At 42.9% G+C, this 20636-nt stretch overlaps 1 protein-coding gene and 1 long non-coding RNA gene across 7 annotated transcripts in view; one reads left to right on the top strand and one right to left on the bottom strand.

Annotated features, from left to right (window-relative positions):
* FAM120A (family with sequence similarity 120 member A) overlaps positions 1–1158 on the bottom strand; it is a 117732-nt gene extending 116574 nt beyond the window's left edge. The window contains exon 1 of one of the 4 annotated variants that reach the window (XM_073352163.1): positions 117–1158. In XM_073352163.1, coding sequence (XP_073208264.1) covers positions 117–590 — 474 coding nt within the window. In that variant the 5' untranslated portion in view covers positions 591–1158. The remainder of the gene's footprint in view (positions 1–116) is intronic. The other 3 variants (XM_073352162.1, XM_073352160.1, XM_073352159.1) reach the window with 3 other exon arrangements.
* Positions 372–20143, top strand: LOC140914429 (uncharacterized). 3 transcript variants are annotated; one of them, XR_012159860.1, is made up of 4 exons: positions 372–621; positions 2055–2176; positions 18185–18246; positions 19907–20143. It is a non-coding gene; the product is annotated as an uncharacterized lncRNA (long non-coding RNA). The 3 variants fall into 3 exon arrangements; XR_012159858.1 differs by having other exon boundaries at positions 372–1056; XR_012159859.1 differs by lacking the exon at positions 372–621 and adding an exon at positions 1315–1796.
* The last annotated feature ends 493 nt before the right edge of the window (positions 20144–20636 follow it).

Raw genomic sequence — 20636 nt, 5'->3', positions numbered from 1 at the left:
GGGAAAGGGGCGCAGCGAGAGGGGGCGCTGGTGCCCTGGTGGGAGAGGCCGAGGAGCGCGGCGGGCGGGGGCGCTGGCAGCCTGGCCGGGGGAGGCCGCTGGGCCCCGTTGCTCACCTTGATGTGGAAGCGGATGAGGGCCAGGCGGATGCAGTGCGCCATGCAGACGGGCGGCAGGAACCAGACTTTGGGCGGCGGGGTGCCCTTGTTCTGGACGTGGCTGACGATCTGCTGCGCGGTCTGGCGCTCGTTGCCCTGGCGCTTCACCCACTCGTGGAGCCGGGCCTTCTCCAGGGCCCCGTTGAAGAAGACGAAGAGCTCGATGTTGCCGTTGAAGCAGGCCTTGGCCAACGCCGCCAGGTAGCCCAGCATGTGGTTCCATTGCCCGCCGCTCACCCAGTCCGTGTAGAAGCCGCCGTAGAGCCGGTGCAGGCAGTTGTCGGCGTCGATGAGGAGGCGCAGCGGGGTCTGAGGGGGCCGTTGGCGGCCCCCACCCACGAGGCTGCCCCGGGCCAGTTTCTGCAGCTCCACGGGCACCACGGCGCTGGGGCAGTGCTTCTCGATGTAGTCCTGGAATCCCTGCACTCCCATGGCGAGGACGGGCGGGCGGCGGCGGCGGCGGGTGAGCGCAGGCCCGGCGGCGGGGTCTGGGTGCTGGCCGGGCGATGGGCTGTGGCTGGAGTTGCGGGCGGGGTGGGAGCGGTGGAGCCGGTGGGGGCGCTGCTGCTGGAGGTGGCCGTTCAGGGGGGAGTTGTGTGGATTAGTTGGGGGCTCATGGCAGCTGCGGCCGCCATGTGCTGCTCTCACAGAGCCATGGCTCAGGGACCCGGGCTGCTGCCGCTGCGGCTCCTACTGCCGGGGGGAGGGGGAGCGGCACCGCGCGCAGGAAGCCACCCCGCCGCCGCCGCCGCCTGCAGCAGGGAGAGCGGAACAGGCGGGACTTGGCGGCGGCCCCCGCTGCCACTCACGGGCCCGGCGCGCCGCGCACACAGTGGCCTCAGGGGCAGCACCCGGGGGGCCGGGCCGCGAGCGCGCCCCACCGACCCGGCCTCTTCCAGTGAGACGGCACCCTTGCTCTGCGGCCGCGGCACTCAGGCAGCGCGGCCTGGGCGGCCAGGCAGGGCTGTTGCATAACCCAAGCATGCGCCCTACGGACGAGCGAGAGAGCAGGCGGGCGGGGGCCACTACGCAGAGGGGCTTGGAAGTTGCTGGGGGGCGGCAGACGAACCGCGTGACGTGGGCGGGGGGCTGGAAGAGAGAGCAGGAGAGGGGCTCTGTGGAGGGAGGCTGGAAAGGGGCGGGGGTGTGGAGGACTCGGGGGGGGGGGAGGAGAAGGAGAATGGCGGGGCGTGCTACAAAGCCGCCTCCAAGCAGAAGCTCTGCCCCGCTGGGCACGATGGCAGCGCTTGGGCAGCAGGCCGTGCCAGTGAAATGTGGTCGGGCGCGTTCAGGACGGGAGGAGCCAACCCTCCGTGCAGGAGCCCACTGGGTGCTGTTGCAGCCCCAGAGCTGGGCGGGGGGAGGTGCTGGGTGAGAGGCACCCAGCCCGCTGGCCTCCCCCTCGGGCTTGGCTCCAGCGTTGCAGGAAGTCTTACACATTGACACCCGCCCAGAAGAGCGGGCTCCATGTGGGAGCTCCACGGCGCTGTTCCCGCTCCCGTGTCTGCGCAGCAGTGTATATCTCAAGCTGTACAAGTGCTGGGCCGGAAAGACCGCTTGCTGCACGGAGATCAGCCAATGAGAGAAGCGAACTGAATAGTGTCAACATCCCGGGCTGAGAGGTCGCTAACTGCCCCTGTGAGTGAGCTGGCTGGGCCCCTTGCTCCCCGCGATTCGATTTCAGGCAAAGACAGAAATAATGCCCGGCCCAAGGGGAGAGGAAGTCGTGCTCTTCCTCTAGGGAACTCGCACCCGCTCCTGCTTTGGAGAACGTTGGCATTTATCTGAATTAAAAAGCTAGTTTTGCTTTGTGCTGTGCACACACTATACTGTACAGCGATATAAATGCTAACCTGGAGCAGTGGTTTTCAACCTTTTTTCATTTGTGGACCTTAGATGTCAGGTGGAACTACAGATCCCTTTGGAAATCTTAGACCTAATTTGTGAACTCCCAGGGGTCTGTGGACCAGAGGTTGAAGACCACTTACCTCAAGCACTAAGAATAAGGGACATAACAGGTAAAGTATTCTATACTTTTAGAAGTGCTTTTTTTTTTTTTACTTTTATTTGAAATAAAAATAAAAACTGCTTAGTTTTTTGAACATTGATCAGATAGAAGGAAAACAAATCTTTAAAAACAAATGCCTCTGAGAAGATGGACTGTCCTCCCCTCTTGCTTGGATTTTGCTGGTTTGGGAGGTTTCAGACTACAAAATACAAGTCCATTGAGATATGAGATACCATCAAGCAATACTTTGCTTCACACTGTGCCAACAGACTTGGGTGATGTCCAAACCTGACAATATAAAACTGGCATAGTCTTTGTTTTTCTAAAATTGGCACAGATTAGAAGGATTTAAAATTTGCACTCTCCACACAAATACAATAATAGCAGTTATTTAAAAAGAAACACAGTAGTAGGAAATTAACCTCAACTCACCAACAGCTAAAGATTTAACACTACCAGAAAACCTTCCAAAATGTCTTTGGTGGCCTGTTCGACAAGAGTATATATAAAGCTAACTCAATTCACATAGGCCTGACAAGCACAACTGGTTACTGATCTGGGCATGAATTTAAAGGCACGGCAACATGCAGTCAGTGGTATAGGAACTGCTAGAATAAGATCTATTGTCCTCTTCTAAACTGCTTCCAGTATTATGGTGATGATTTGCTCACTCCAGTTTCAGCTAGTGAAACTGTTTAAAGAGGCCCAGATTTGGCCTTAGATGTTTCCTGGCAGAGCATACATATTATCTTTGAAATATCAGCATAGTGTCTGAGTATTCCTCGGTGCTGGGCAACTGGCAAATACTGCAGATGCCTTATACCACGTTTAGTATTTTATTGGTAAAGATACATTTCATTTTTAATGAGATTTCAGTTGTTTGGCCAGATTGGCACCTAAAATAAAAATTCTCTTGTGACTCACTTGGTGGTGACTGTTTCCTAGGGAGTTGGTTGATTCCTTCCTGAGCTATGCTAACTCAACCCTGATTGGAAGACATTTGTATCCAACAGTGACTGATGTAGCCCATAAGGATGGTAAAATAAAGTATACAGAAAACTTTGTGGAAGTCCTTAATAAAAAAACGTTTCCTAAAAAATTGGGTTTTGGTTTTTTTTTTAAATCAGTGGAGAAAATATGTAGCACCTTTTCAGATAACTTTCTTCAAAGGTATTCATGAGTATCTGTTAAGAGCTTTTTCTTAATTTAGCCTTCATCCCAAGGCTCAAATGGATTCTCCCTTCAAAGTGCAATCACTAAGTTCTGTTATAACATTAAGGATGCTACAACAAAACACCTTGGAATAGTTTACAGTAGTACAAATTATGACACTAAATAAACATTGCAATTAATTGGGGATTTGACAGAGGAGAGAGGATTTCAGCTGGTTTTTAAAAGTATCCAAAGATTCAGCAGTGCTTGACCAACTGAACAATTAATGCCACAGATGCAGAGCATAAAAAAATAAAAACAAATGGTCAGTAGAGTCTGCACCCGAGGTCCAGCCAAGAAAGAACAGAGTTTGATCAGGAACACCTAAAAGATAGTTAATGTAACTTTATGACAGATCATTCAGACTCTTAAACAACTAATGAAAAGATTACAAATCAATCTAATCTCAGGCCAGAAACCAATGAAAGTCTGTCAGGACTGGTGAAGAATTGGGGATTCCATCAGCATTCTGAACAAACTTGAACAATTTAGGTTCAACAGAACCAATTAGTGGGGGTGGGGGGTGGAAAGAGGAAGAGTCTTTGGAACAGATCTTTAGCTGGTGTAAATTTCGTAGCTCCATTGACTTCAATGTACTTCCTGGCTGAGGATCTGCCACACTGTATCCTGCTCAATGCTGCCATAATTTAGAACTATTCCATATGTGGCTCCGACTCCAGCAGAGCAAGATTTCTGTATCTTCTTTGTATGGAACAATATCGAGAGGTCAAAACATCCAAGAGACACGCTGGATGCAATCAGCAGTAATTCCGTCTTAACATGTAACTAAAGATGACTGGTCCAGAATACCATATTGCAGTAGTAATGGCTGCAACACTAAAACCCTGCCCAGCATTACATAATTATCTCAATGCCAATGTCACCATAGACCAGGAAGGACAATCATAATCATCTAGTCTGTCCTCCTGTACATTGCAGGCCACAGAACCTCACTTACCCACTCCTGTAATAGGCTCACAACCTGTGGCTGAGTTATTCTAAATCCTCAAATCTTGATTTAAAGACTTCAAGTTACAGAGAATCTACCATTTACTCTAATTCAAACCAGCAAGTGATCCATGCCCCACAATGCAGAAAGTGGTGAAAAAACTCCTAAAGTCAATCTGACCTAGGACCCTAAATATAGTAATCAATTAGACCCTGAGCATGTGGGTGAGACCTATCAGACAGATACTTGGGAAAGAATTCTCTGTAGTAACTCAAGAGCCCTCCCTATCTAGTGTTCCATCTCCAGCCATTGGAGATATTTGCTAATAGCAGATGGGCCATATGCCATTGTAGGCAACCTCATCATATCATCCCCTCCAAAAACTTATCAACCTCAGTCTTTAACCATGAGGTTTTTTGCCCACACTACTTCCCTTGGAAGGCTCTTCCAGAACTTCACTCCTCTGATAGTTAGAAACCTTCATCTAATTTCAAGCCTAAACTTGTTGATGGCCATTTTATAGCCATTTGTTCTTATCCCAACATTGGCCCTTAAATAACTCCTGTCCCCCTCCTCTCATAATTGCCTGAAACTCTGTACTCTACACATTCAGAAGTTACATAAGTTGAAATACCTTTGAAGATATAGGACCTAGTGTCAAAAAGGGTCAGACTGCCCTTGCTCAAAGCTTTTTAACCCTCTAAGGTAAAGGTAATTTCACTGAAAACTTTACACTACTGATCTTATGCTGCCATTTGCTACTTCATGCATTGCTTCAGTCTCTAGAACATTCCAACCAGTTCCCTGAAATGCACACAAAGCAAGAGCTCCCCATTCAAATCAGTTACAAAAATAAAGCATGATTATGGTTATACCATTTAAAAATAAATAAATACACAAAAGCCATGAACCAAAATGAATTCACTACACATTCCAAGAAAAAGAGAAACTACTTAAAAGCAGCTTCCCATGGAATGAGGCTAGGTAGATGGGTGGGAGTAAGAATACCGTGAAACTGATAGCTGTAAAAAAAAAAAATTTTAAAAATTACAGGAGATCTGGGTGCTGATTTGGAAATGGTGGTCTTTAAATCTGCAGTAAAGCTGATGTAGAGCAAGGTGCACCAAGCTATGTTCTCTCACAAGCTCCCCAATAGTTTCATGTAGATCAGGGGTTCTCAAACTGGGGGGCAAGAGGTTATTACATGGGGGGTCGCGAGCTGTCAGCCTCCACCCCAAACCCCACTTTGCCTCCAGCATTTATAATGGTGCTAAATATATAAAAAAGTGTTTTTAATTCATATGGGGGGGTCGCACTCAGAGGCTGGCTGTGTGAAAGGGGTCACAAGTACAAAAGTTTGAGAACCACTGATGTAGACTTTGAATAAGAGAGAACAGGACTGAGCCCCAGCAGAGGGTATTATTCAGGCCAAACAGATATTTTTGAAGAAATGGGAAATCTGGCCCAAGTGAAGCCAATAGAAAAGGAGCATAAATTATGGCAAGCACAAATAAGATGGAAATCAGGAAGACTAAAAAGGATTTGAGAACAAATAGCCAAAGACACTAAAACAAATACAACATCCTTTAAGTATTTCAGAAACAGAAAGCCTGTGAGAGAATCAGTGGGTGACCTGGAGTGCAAGAGAGTTAAGGCACCAATTAAGGAGGAGAAGTCATTGAACCTAAATGATTTATTTGCCCTCTTCTTCACCACTGAGGATAAAATGGGGACACCTTCCCTGACCTACAATTTATGTAATTAGGATGAAGCACTTTGAGACCGAACTGTCAAAAGAAGAATGACCATACAAGATCAGATCAGTGGGTCAAGATGCTTCAAAGAAAGGTGCAAGAAATTTCATTATAGACAGATATGAAACAACTTGTTTGTACCAATTGGCAGTGTTACCCTGTTAACAGGTATCAATCTGGGGAAAGGCAAAATTGATTCATTACGATCAGTGACTCATTCAATCTGAATATAAGAGAATTGGGAGTGGCTTCCTGGAAGGAAGGAATTGAACTGTGATAAGAGAGGATTCTTTATGAGCAGCTAAGCCAGTGCTGAAGGTTTGAGATGAATGTTATCATTTTATCATTGATTTCCTTGTTAAAGACAAACTTGAAAAAAAGGGTGAATTTGGAGTTTGTGCACAGTGTCTGTAGGGTAGACTAGGAAGGGCATATCTGCATTGCCCTTAGGGGACACTTCATATAGTCCATATGCTTTATCTGGCTACCTTTAACTTTTCTTCCCCATTTCTCTCCTATGTGTGGGGAGCAGTGCCTGTTGCTCACTGTACTTTCTTCAAACCTCCCCAACTGCCCCAGATGTTCTGTCCCTTCCCAAGGAAAATCTCCCAAACCTTCCTGTTTATGTCTGTACCCACACCAAATGGGGTAAGAGCACTGCTCTGTGGATAGATTCTCTTTTAAAATTTTTCCCATTTATCTCACTGTTGAAAGGGAAGCCTTTTGTTTTTCTATTATATTGTTTCTTTCTACACTAATTTAAATGCACAAACTCTCAAACAAAGACCTTAAAATTGTAACCATAACCTCCAGCCCTTGGTCATAAATTGAACCGTTCTCTAGCAACTGATTACCACAGTTTCTCTCTCTCTCTCTCCTCATGGCCCTCCCATTTGTAATCTGAGGTATTTGCCTCTCAAACTGATATGAAAGTACAACATGTAGAGGGAATCTTTAAGGGTCTGTATGACAGTCCCCTTCCGATTCCTAGCGACCCTCGCTTTCTGCTGTAGTTGACTTGGATGAGGACTTTGTATATACCCTTTTGCCTAGTCTTTAGAGTATTCTGTTAAATAAACAAGTTTTCGGTGAGTTCCTGTGTTGTGTTCTTGTCCATCTCTGGTCTGCCCACAACTGGAGTGTCTGAGTTTGACTCTTAACTGCTCTATAAGTTTTGCATCCTATTTATTGTTCTTGGTGTCATTGTTCTCGCCTAGTGCTAATACCATGTCAACAGGTAGCGGTGAAAGTAGGCTTTGATTTCGCATTAGATTGTTTGTTCCCTTTGCCTCTGTGGTAGTATCTTTCCATAATGATGATTATTTCAACACCAGCAGTGGCTTAGTTTGGTTTAGAAGCCTTGGTATGGTTAAAATCAAAACCAAACATTGTACTTGAGCTCCTCTTTCAGTAGCTTATTCCAGTTCTCAATAGGCACGTTATTTGAAGTCCTTTTCTTTCAGTTATAACAAGTACCCACTCTTTGTTTGCTGGACTTAATTTATGTTCTTCCTAATTTTCTCTTGTTTTGTCTCTAGTCTTCCACTGAAGTTTTGTCAGTTCTTATAGCTTTTGATGCTAACTGTGCCGCAGCTGTTGCTATTTGATGAACAATACCTTCCTCATAACTTAAATTCTTTTCTTAATTTTATACAACTAAATTTTGTGTGTGTGTGTGTATTAAACATTTATTTATTTATATATATATATATATATATATATAATAACAGAAGAAAGTTACACAACTAAAGGACTTCTTAGGAAGAAATCTGAATACATTTCCAATTAAATTCTATTAGTATTATATACAGCAACTTCTTCCAAATATCTCCAGTAACTTATGATTGAATATTTTCCTCTTAAAAAGGAAAAGATTTTCATATGATGGGATATTCAACTAAGTCATCTTAATGCTTATCAGTCTCTCCAGCAGTATTATCTCCCAGATAAGTTTCATTATTCTATTTTTGGATCTGCTTGCTTTTTCCAGCTTGCTGCAAGAAGTAAGACTGCAACAACTGATAGATTACTAGTCAACTTAAATGGATTTATATGAGCTAAATGTTAAATATTTCCACAATATAAAGGAGGAATACTATTCCAACAATCTTTATGCAGTTATTTATGGTCTCTTTTGTAATATTCACTTTTTCTTGTAGTGCATCTTGCTGAAGTTTCCATTTTCTACTTATCTACCCTTGCCTACCAATCATTCCTGCACTCCAGCTCTCTTCATTTTGATTTGCAACTGTGGAAGATCTGACTGCACCATTGTCTGATGAAACTAGCTGGTGTTCTGGGGGTACAGAGTTGCATCTTCTTACTGGTCATGATTCACTCCTGCTCAACAGCTTGCAGTCTTTCTGTTTCACTGCAACTCTGAGTTTCTGGTAGGAGACAGTTCTGCCTCTCTAGCATATTATTTTGCAATTTCTCATTTACTCTGACAGCGTTATCTGTTTGAACCTTGATCACTTTGCTTTGAAGTCTTGGCCATCCTCTTGTTGGGCTAGCAGTGCTGAATCTGCACCTTACTCAAGTTCTCCATCTTTTTTTCAGTCTCAGGCATTTGTTTTTGCTCTAAGGCTTATTAGTGAAGTCTGCAGAGAATCCACAATATATTTGTGACCCCTCTTAGGATAACCTTATCTCCTCATTCTCCTCTGACAACTCATAATAGGGCTTTTGTATTTCACAAGTCATGTTTCCTGGCAATAAGTCCTACCTCATCCATACTTATGACAAATTATGGTTCCATCTTGACTATCAGGAGGTCTGCTTTCCTTTCAGTTATCTCTTACACAAGAGTGAAGAGAGATGGTCTCACAGAAGGAAGTCACTACTTTGTTAATTTTCTCCTGTTTGCATTCAATGTTTCTATTAATCTTAAAAGAAGGGAGCTGTATCTAAAGCTTTATCCCATGCCATATTTTCTACTCTTTGTCAACAACCCCTTTTTTTAAACAGGTGATCAGTCATTTTTTTCAGAGTAACCGTGTTAGTCTGTATTTGCAAAAAGAAAAGGAGTACTTGTGACACCTTAGAGACTAACCAATTTATTTGAGCATAAGCTTTCATGAGCTACAGCTCACTTCATCGGATGCATACTGTGGAAAGTACAGAAGACGTTTTTATACACACAAACCATGAAAAAATGGGTGATTATCACTACAAAAGGTTTTCTCTCCCCCCCCACCCCGCTCTTCTGCTGGTAATAGCTTATGTAAAGTGATCACTCTCCTTACAATGTGTATGATAATCAAGGTGGGCCATTTCCAGCACAAATCCAGGTTTTCTCCCCCCACCCCCTCCAAAAAAAACCACTCTCCTGTTGGTAATAGCTTATCTAAAGTGATGATTATCATACACATTGTAAGGAGAGTCAAGGTGGGCCATTTCCAGCACAAATCCAGGGTTTAACAAGAACATCTGAGGAAGGGGGGGGGGGAGGAAAAAACAAGGGGAAATAGGTTACCTTGCATAATGACTTAGCCACTCCCAGTCTCTATTCAAGCCCAAGTTAATTGTATCCAATTTGCAAATGAATTCCAATTCAACAGTCTCTCGCTGGAGTCTGGATTTGAAGTTTTTCTGTTGTAATATCGCAACTTTCATGTCTGTAATCACGTGACCAGAGAGACTGAAGTGTTCTCCGACTGGTTTATGAATGTTATAATTCTTGACATCTGATTTGTGTCCATTTATTCTTTTACGTAGAGACTGTCCAGTTTGACCAATGTAAATGGCAGAGGGGCATTGCTGGCACATCATGGCATATATCACATTGGTAGATGTGCAGGTGAACGAGCCTCTGATAGTGTGGCTGATGTGATTAGGCCCTGTGATGATGTCCCCTGAATAGATATGTGGGCACAGTTGGCAACGGGCTTTGTTGCAAGGATAGGTTCCTGGGTTAGTGGTTCTGTTGTGTGGTATGTGGTTGCTGATGAGTATTCGCTTCAGGTTGGAGGGCTGTCTGTAGGCAAGGACTGGCCTGTCTCCCAAGATTTGTGAGAGTGTTGGGTCATCCTTTAGGATAGGTTGTAGATCCTTAATAATGCGTTGGAGGGGTTTTAGTTGGGGGCTGAAGGTGACAGATAGTGGCGTTCTGTTATTTTCTTTGTTAGGCCTGTCCTGTAGTAGGTGACTTCTGGGAACTCTTCTGGCTCTATCAATCTGTTTCTTCACTTCCGCAGGTGGGTATTGTAGTTGTAAGAATGTTTGATAGAGATCTTGTAGATGTTTGTCTCTGTCTGAGGGGTTGGAGCAAATGCGGTTGTATCGCAGAGCTTGGCTGTAGACAATGGATCATGTGGTGTGGTCAGGGTGAAAGCTGGAGGCATGTAGGTAGGAATAGCGGTCAGTAGGTTTCCGGTATAGGGTGGTGTTTATGTGACCATCGTTTATTAGCACTGTAGTGTCCAGGAAGTGGATTTCTTGTGTGGACTGGACCAGGCTGAGGTTGATGGTGGGATGGAAATTGTTGAAATCATGGTGGAATTCCTCAAGGGCTTCTTTTCCATGGGTCCAGATGATGAAGATGTCATCAATATAGCGCAAGTAGAGTAGGGGCGTTAGGGGACGACAGCTGAGGAAGCGTTTGTTCTAAGTCAGCCATAAAAATGTTGGCATACTGTGGGGCCATGCAGGTACCCATAGCAGTGCCGCTGATTTGAAGGTATACATTGTCCCCAAATGTAAAATAGTTATGGGTAAGGACAAAGTCACAAAGTTCAGCCACCAGGTTAGCCATGACATTATTGGGGATAGTGTTCTTGACGGCTTATAGTCCATCTTTGTGTGGAATGTTGGTGTAGAGGGCTTCTACATCCATAGTGGCCAGGATGGTGTTATCAGGAAGATCACTGATGGATTGTAGTTTCCTCAGGAAGTCAGTGGTGTCTCGAAGGTAGCTGGGAGTGCTGGTAGCGTAGGGCCTGAGGAGGGAGTCTACATAGCCAGACAATCCTGCTGTCAGGGTGCCAATACCTGAGATGATGGGGCGCCCAGGATTTCCAGGTTTATGGATCTTGGGTAGTAGATAGAATATCCCGGGTCGGGGTTCCAGGGGTGTGTCTGTGCGGATTTGATCTTGTGCTTTTTCAGGGAGTTTCTTGAGCAAATGCTGTAGTTTCTTTTGGTAACTCTCAGTGGGATCAGAGGGTAATGGCTTGTAGAAAGTGGTGTTGGAGAGCTGCTGAGTAGCCTCTTGTTCATATTCCAACGTATTCATGATGACAACAGCACCTCCTTTGTCAGCCTTTTTGATTATGATGTCAGAGTTGTTTCTGAGGCTGTGGATGGCATTGTGTTCTGCACGGCTGAGGTTGTGGGGCAAGTGATGCTGCTTTTCCACAATTTCAGCCCATGCACGTCGGCAGAAGCACTCTATGTAGAAGTCCAGTCTGCTGTCTCGACCTTCAGGAGGAGTCCACCTAGTCATCTTTTTGCTTCTTATTGCCTCTGCTTTTATCACCACAAAGCATAAATGAAGGTTGCTTCTTACCTAGTTTAAGGAATTCTCTGATTTCTGTCCCTTAACCCTGCAATACATTACTCACCTAATAATTTGTCAATCACTGCCAAAGCTACTAAATTCTCTTCAGTTCTTGTGGATTCAGAACATTTTTCCATATGCTGTCCTGTTTTATCTTCACCTATGTAGCTAACCAAAATGGATGGAATCCCAATAACAACAGTGTTATAGAATGAAGATCTTTGCCCAGCTTCTCCCTCAAGGTTACAGTCTGGTGTGTGTGTCGTTTGGGAATCCATCTTCCTATTCTTCATAAAGATAACAGGTGCCTAAAAGGCTTGACATCCCAATGATGTTTCCCTTGGGTTCCCTGAGAGGGGAGAAGCCTCTGATTCATACTCCTTCATTTCAGTCTATGAATATTATTGCTAGGGTACATGCTCTCATGGCTGCCTAGATATATCTAAGCATAGATGACCTGGAGCACCTATTCTGACAGAAATGGCTGTGACAAATCCCCCTGCCATGTTTTGTGGTACTTCAATAATAAATTTCATAATTTCCTGGGGCAATATGCACCAATTGTGTTAGGGGAAAAAAAGAACTTTCAAATGTTTGTTTGGGGAGCTTGTAACTTTATTTTTAACAAGTGGCATCAAAGAGCAACTTATATTTCTTATATACCCTCAGTGAGGGTCATGGATAAAGAGGGACTGGAGGAGATAGCAAGGAAAGAGACTACAAGGAGCTCCAACTTTTCCAGGTGGATTTTTTTCGTTCTTTGTTGGCTCTCACTGTCCCTCTACTTCATCATTTTCTTTCCTTCAGTTCACTTTCAGGACAGCCTCCTGCCTATTAACTTCCCCTTCCTACCAATTCCCTCAAGGGCACCTCATGCTGCCACCCACATTTTCTTCAGGCCACCCAATTTGCCAAAATGTCATGGAACCATTGGGGTCCAACAATCTAACCATTTGCCTGTAAAAGGGACATCACCCAGAAGATTCTGCTTGCTAGTTGAATGGCAGAAGACCGGGAAAGAACTTCACTCTGTATATGCAGCTGTATGGTCAGTGTTGCATTTAGTTGGGAAAACTCCCTTCAAGCAATTAGTCAAATATCTAGTCTTACTATTTAGCATTTGCACTGTGCTGACACACCAGGCTGTTCAGGTCCTTGCTGTGCTAGGCACTGTACAGATACCTCAGAAATGGCAGTCTCTGCCCTAAGAACTGAGTCAGGGCCAAAGGAGCCCTAATGTGTACTCTGCTTTGTCCCTGGGGAAAAACCATCCTTTTGGGGGTAAAAATGATACTGTCTAAAAGAATGATTGACTCCTTCTAGAGAACAGTCACTGCTTTCACAGCAAGAAAAAACTCGGGCAGGGCACATGGTACACAAGCTACATCAGGTCACTTTTGCCGCCTTTAAAGAATATTTAATGTTTTTGTAAAGTTAAGTACCAGTTAACTTCCAAATAACTCAATTTTCCAAGAGCAGAGAGTAAATACAGGTACGTATTATGAAATAAATAACAGGAGCTCTTAGAAAGCAATATCACTAATTCTTATAATGGAGGAAATATCAAACAGCAGCACATGGATCCATTGGTATTTATTAATAACCTGTGACACACAAAAAGGCTATATTGTAGAACATGGTATATACACTAAAAGTGCTTTGCAGCAGCACTAATTAACATAAGCCATAAGACCACTTCTATAGGACTAACAGATATTGATACATATCTATATACTTATTGACAAGCACAGTCCTTTCCAGAACTTGAAAATGCCCTAAACACTGACTTTATTAAGAAGGTTGAATGCTGTGGTCAGTGACATTTACAACCAAGTGTGACAAAGACCGTTAGTGTGTTCTATCTTTACAATATCAGAGCTGACAGATGAGGAAAGGTTAAAAATAACTGGGCTGTTTAGTCCTGAGAAAAGATAAGTCTTCACAGATGTTAAGGATTGTTACAAAGGACAGTGATCAATTGTTCTTCATGTACCCTGAAGGAAAGACAAGAAGTAGTTGTCTTAAATCAGCAGCAAGGGAGATTAGATATTAGGAAAAACTTTCTAACTATAAGGGGAGTTAAGCTCTAGAATAGGCTGCCAAGGAATGTTGTGGAATCCCCCTTATTGGAGGTTATCAGACAGGTTGGACAAACACCTGTCTGAGATAGGACCAGGTAAACCTCTATCTCCGTGCAGGAAGCAGTTTGACTTTGTGAAGTCCCTTCCAGCTCTACACTGCTGGATCATAGACTTGTAACAGTGTGTCACCTCCTGTACCAAAACACATGGACAGTTCTGGCACCCAAAGTACAGGTATCTGACCTACCAACTGTCATAAATAACTCAAGGCAAGGCCCATATACTCCATAATTTCATGGCTGTAGCAAGTTCTATGAGATGGTGTTGTTCACACCTATCCATGTGCTACTAACTTTGTATCTTAAATGACAATTTAAGTATTAGCATTAGCTGTCTTACTGCCCACCATTTCAAACAGGCATAGCTAATGTTAATTGCTAACAATCTGCATAGTGCTGTGAACATACAGAGCATTATTAAAAAGCTCAGTATTATTACCTGTATCCAAAACTGCCTTGTACACCTTCCCAGATGTCAACAGTATTGCCTCCTTTACTTAGTTGTCAAAACCTCCAGTTTCCCTAACTATTTCTACAATCTAGTTACCCAGTTACAGTAAAAAAAAAAAAAAAAATTCTGCAGCATACTGAAACCCAAAACTTTGGTCACAGCAAAAATAATATTTAATTTGTGGATTGGATTCAATTTAACTAATACTTAGTAAAAGCCTCAATATTTTATCTGAAGCTGCCAATGTCTGACATCAGCTGCATTCTTTCCTTTCACGATCTCGTATCGTCAAGAGTTCTTGACCTTCCCTCATTCCACCCAACACCGGGGATGCATTTGTTTTCACTTTTTTTAGACTTTCCTTGTTTTAGTAGTGGCCAGATAATCTTACCGCCCGAACGCAGTCTGGTTGGGCCTGTACTATCTTTTTTTAAAGGAAAGTCTAATTTGGCCTGTTAACCCATACACCATAAAGGCTAGCTGGCAGGCACTCCCTCTAGCAACAGGACCCAGAAACTCTTCCACTGAGTGCTGCTCCTGGGCAAGAGTACACAGCCAAGCTGCCCACTAAAGGAAGTTGAAGCAAGTCTCACCGGCTACCCTCTGAAGATATCAGAAGTAATAAGAGGACACTGTGATGGGTTCGGTCATAGAGATCCCCTTGGGACTGTCACCTGATGTGTTGAGACGACCTCTGAGCCCATTTTCTCTGCCAGTTTGGGCCTCCAGACCCCTGCCTTGTTGAGCCAGACACAACAGTCTGCTCCAACACAGACCCAGGGTCTGAACCAAGTGCCCCAAAGCTGCAGACTTAACTGAAAACAGCTTAAGAAGTGCTCCTAACTCCAGCACCCAGACACCCAAATCCCAATGGGATCCAAACCCCAAATAAATCTGTTTTACTCTGTATAAAGCTTGTACAGGGTAAACTCATAAATTGTCTGCCTTCTATAACACAGAGAGATGCACAGCTGTTTGCTCCCTCAGGTATTAATTACTTACTCTGGGTTAATAAGCAAAAAGTGATTTTATTAAGTATAAAAAGTAGGATTTAAGTGATTCCAAGTAATAACAGACAGAACAAAGTAAGTTACCAAGCAAAACACAACAAAAACACGCAAGTCTAAACCTAACACATTAAGAAACTGATCACAGATGAAATCTCACTCCCAGAGATGTCACAGTAAACTTCTTTCACAGACTGGACTCCTTCCTAGTCTGGATCCAGCAATCACTCACACCCCAGTAGGTTACTATCCTTTGTTCCAGTATCTTTCAGGCATCTCTTTGGGGTGGAGAGCCTCTCTCTTAAGATGGCTGAAGACAAAATAGAGGGGCTTCCAGGGCCTTTTATATTCTCTCTTGTGAGTGGAAACCCCTTTGTTGTTCTGTACAAAATCACAGCAACAAGATGGAGTTTGTAGCCACCTGGACAAGTCATGTCCATGAATGATTCAGATTTTTCCAGGCCGACACCATTGTTTACATGTTAGTTTGAATGTTCCTAGGAAAGCTCAGATGTGGATTGGTGTCTCCAAAAGTCTATTAGTTAAGTACTCCCAATTACTTGAATGGCCCCTTCACAATATATTGGCCAAACCTCCCTTATTTGTTTCCTACAGCAAACACTTTTTAAATATGAGCGTTGGCTCTATGCTTATAACTTCAGATATAAAAATGATATGCATTCAAATAGGATGAATATATTCAGTAGATCATAACCTTTTCAAATATGTTACATGGCATATCTAGCACAAAGCATAGTCCAGTTAGGTTATATTTACACTTATAAGCATATTTCCATGAACCTATAGAGTGCCACGTCACACACTGGCCTCTCTCTCCAAGATCAGCTTCCCCAGCAGGTAAGAGGGAAAGCATGAGTGATCAAGATCAATTTCAGGAAGACTTGAGCGGGATCTTTAACCAAGCATTTCAGAAATGAACCAAGGTGTGTGTATGGTTGTAGGTCCGTGTTTCTAACTGGTCCATGCATTCTTATTGAAGGGACAATTGTTGTGGGGGGAGGGAAGGGGCAAAGTATTGCAGCACAGCCTGTGCAGTGCTGGTTATGTGGATCACAAAATATTTCAGTCTCCAGGCCTGGCAAGTCAATACTTCACAGAAGCATTAAATTTACTTTTAGAATGTTGCCTTGTATTTTTTGTAAGGGATGTCCATAGACAATTGTGGAATCTGTTCTCCGATGGGGGGGGAATACTTGGAATGCAAGTCACAGATCTTCACCCTCAGAAATTCAGCCAAAGAGTAGAGCCGTTAACCACAGATGACTCAGTTGCAGTCCAGATTCTATACATACACACACACCACATGGCCATGTAGTATATGAAATACACTATTCAGCCACGTTCATACACCACTCAGCAATATATCAGATACTTAGCTAGCTTTTCCATCATTTACTAAGCCGCTGCGTCTTTCAATACATACTTTTATTTTATTTCAGTTCAAGAATACACTTTAAGTGTAGCACAATAGCTCAACCTAAACACGGAACATAAATAATAAAATTGTGAAGAGTTGGTTTTGTTGTTTTACTAATCTGTTAGATCTAACTTAAGATGTGTGCTTGCTTTCTCATTGAAAGAAGGGATGAGCATTAGTAAATACCATCCTTTTGTTGGTGTTGCATTTTGTGTAGATTTATGTATGTGGGAATAAAACCTTTAAAATCTTAGAGTATATTAGGAGTTAATCAAAAATATTATTGTAATTTGCAATCTACCCTCTGTATTGAATGCAGAATCACTTCACTGAAAGGCATGCTAAAAGCAATCACTAGGCACTGGAGGGAAAAAAAAAAAAAGAACATGGCACATGATCAAAAATGTAAACTTCACACTTGGGGCCAATTTTTCTAAAGAGAGCTTTGAATTTGTATCTGTAGGACAGCAAAAGCACTGGTTCTCACAAACCAAACCAGAATCTGCTCACAAGGAAATTCAGTAGTTGATCACACAACTGCTAAATCTGCATATGCAACTTCGGGTGCAGTTTCACCAGCCAGTTTGCCAGTGAGATTTGTGTTCCACTTAAATGGTCTGTTTCTGTTGTCTGGCTACTGCTTTAGCTATGTGCTTAGTGTCCTCTTCTTTTTTCCTTAGGGATTTGAAAAGATGATAATCTCCAAGGTCTTCCACCTGTGAAAATCTTCTTTACTATCATTGTCTCTTTCTTTTTAATTGATGGGGTTGTGAACTGAGTAAATATGAGAGAGTAAATAATTCTCACCTTTCATGAAGTGCTGACTTTTCCTGCCAGCACACTCTTGAAAAAAATCTCACAATTTGTACTGAAAAGTAAGTTTGAACAGATGCCAGAGAAGGACTGGCATGGTGAGAGAACCCTTCTTTAAGCTCAAATATTCCCCTGTGACTTAAGTTTTACATTTTTCAGTCCTTTCACAGGGGTATTAATTTCTCTTTTTCAATTGAGGACTGCTAAAATCCGATATTAACGTCCATATTAATCTATAATAATAAAATGAAGGTGAAAAAGATGACGTCACACAGTGTGGTGTTGGAACAGTTTTAATAGTGGGGGTGCTGAAAGCCATTGAACCAAAGTGTAAACCCTGTTTATGATAGAACCCACTTCAAGCCAAGGGGTACTGCAGCACCCCTGGTTCCAGCAGCCCTGCTGTCACATGGTGATTACCTTGTGATTTATTTGCTTTCCTCTTAGTCAGTATAAGAGGGTAGTTATAGTTTAGGAAATAGTCTTTCCCAATGGTGGTGGTGGTGGTGGGGTTTTTTTGTTTTGTTTTTTGCAACAGGTGGAAGGAGTTTTAAAAAAAATTATTAGTTGGTGGAACAACGCTGTGGTTGCCTCTGACAGGCAGCATAAATGTACATTAGCTTACGGTACAGGCCTGCATTTAATTTGATAGCATGAAACTAACTAGCATAACAATGACACTTACTGAAAAAGAGACTTAAAGATGTACATATTACATGTTTAATAATCAAAGCACTTTTTTTTTTTTTTTTTTTAGAGCACAACTTAATTTTCCTGACACTTCCAGCGGACAGGCCAACTTTTGATCTTCCCCCAAAAGTAATACAACATTGGAGAGTGTCTCTTTAAATTAATTTATAAAATAAGTCAGAACTGTGGGTGTCTTTGATCTGCTCCTCTCTGGTAGAGAAGAAATTTCAGAAGAGAAGAACATGTTGCTAGGCAACAGTGTGCAGCAGAATGGAACTTGTGGAAATCAGGGAAGTGTGAGGGGGGAGGCGAAGGGGATGAATGGTCCAAAATTACAAAAGGGAGAGAAGCAGCAATGTATGGGAAAAAATAAATAAATAAATAAAGCTCTAGAAAACTTATCTGGAAAAACAGATAAATGGAAGGATTTAGAGGATTACACAATCTCACTTTTATTGCTTTTCCACTGAAAGAATTTAAAATTAGGGGGAAAAAACCTGAGACAGACAAAGCATGTTAAAGTGGCTTCAGTACAGGTTTGCACTAGAAGGGAACCCATAGTTTTATTTTTAAACTGGGCGAATGTAGTCAAGACTAATCTGATCACAATTAACTTGATTCATATTGCACTTTTCATCCACAGATCTCAAATAACTTTAAAAAGAGAGAGAAGTGCAGCCATTTTACAGACTGTGAAACTGAAGTACAGGGAGGTTAAATGATTTACCCAAAGTTGGATAGTGTGTCAGGACAGAGTTGTCAATAAAACCCAGATTTTCTAACTGATGTCCTGTATGTTTAGATGCAAAACATCATTGGTAACATGAGTAAAGATATGAATTAGGAAAAGTATTAACTATAGAGTTACTGACATCTCCATAATAAATCCAACTATGCCACATGTAATCTATGCTAAGAGTGTGCCTCTCTGTCCCCCATTAGTAGCTAGTCCCCAGAGGTTTGAATCTGCTACAATGTTTGAGGTTGGTGCTTTTAGATCTAGAGGTCTTGGGTTCAGTAGTTGCCACCACTGCCCCTATCTAGAGGCATTATGTTGCACGTGCAAGGGACAAGAAGGTAATGAAAATACAGTCTAAGACCAACAGTGAACATTGGCCAATATTTCCTGATTATAAGGAGCCAGATTCTCCGGGATAATCAAACTGGACAGTCAGTACATGGAATGCAAAAGTGACTTGAAGCTCTCACCTGGATTGCTCTGATCTTGGTGCTGCTTTGCACACACCATGGCCCCTGTGTTGTGTTAGAGCAGCCTTACAACTGCTCTAGCTTACTTTAGCCTTTAATGACTAAAGGACACTAAAAACCACAGCCCAAGACTGGCAAAGGTTGAGGGGCATATTGACCATGCCTCCTTTTCTATAGCCACTTGTGTGCTCCTTTTATGTCATCAGTGAGGAGGGTGTGTGGTATGCAAGTCCCTATATGGGCTCAACGCCTCTGCACAATCATCCTCTTACGAGGGTGATCCTCACGTGGCCTGCTAAGCCAGGTTTACAGCCAAGTTATGCCAGCAGTGTAGGGTAGACCATCTACACTGTACCTAAGCATAGGGCTAAATCCTTAAAGAAGGAAACTGCTGTAAAAATTGTATATAGGGAGGATGAGAGCTAGAAATGGCTTAAGTACCGCTCATTTAAACAATGTCTTGCTACTGAGGGAAAATATGATTTCCTATGTTCTGTTTATTTTGTACTATTGATCTTAAGATGATTACATTGACATTTCTTAATATGTTTCTTTAATGTCCTATTTGTCTGTGATTTAGGACTCAATATATTCAGAAGGATCCTGAACTGCTTTATAAAGGATACATATTTCACCCAGCACTGCTGTACAGCTCATTCTGGGGTGGAATGCTGCAACTGATTCGAGCGCTCAACTACCTTATATGCACAAGTTAAAGAATCACCTCTACTTTCAGTAATTCATTGCCTATCTCATTTCCTCTCTGTGTTCCAATTATTACTAACATTAGCCTATGATTAAAAACTGGCAGACCGTCCTTTGAAAGGAGTGCTCGTTTCTGCTTATACAGTAGCAGAAATAAGAATTGTCACTGTGAAACCTGATTAAAGCCAAGTTTCTTGGGACACTGCACTTCAGGAATATTGCATGAACACTAATGACTAAGGCTAGGTATACACTACCGCCCTTATAGTGGTATAGCTGCACTGCTGTAAACTCTCCCACCGGCATAATTAAACCACCCCCAATGAGCAGTGGTAGCTATGTTGGTGGGAGACGCTCTCCTGCCAACTTAGTACTGGCCACACTGGTGCTTTTGTTGGTGAAACTTATATCAGTCAGGGGTGTGATTAAAAACCACACCCCTGACCAAAAGGTTTGCTGACAAAAGTGCTAGTGTACACAACGCCTAATACTTGAGTACGAGAAGGGTTTCTCATCATGGAAAAAGTTATGGAGTGAAATCCTGTCCCCACTTAAGTCAGTGGGGCATGGATTTCACCCCTGATCTTTGACCATTTTCCATATTT

This window comes from Lepidochelys kempii, chromosome 7, assembly GCF_965140265.1.
Source record: "Lepidochelys kempii isolate rLepKem1 chromosome 7, rLepKem1.hap2, whole genome shotgun sequence".
NCBI classification, from domain to species: Eukaryota; Metazoa; Chordata; order Testudines; family Cheloniidae; genus Lepidochelys; species Lepidochelys kempii.
Note: the sequence above shows the minus strand (reverse complement) of the source record. Positions and strands in the feature narration are given on the sequence as shown.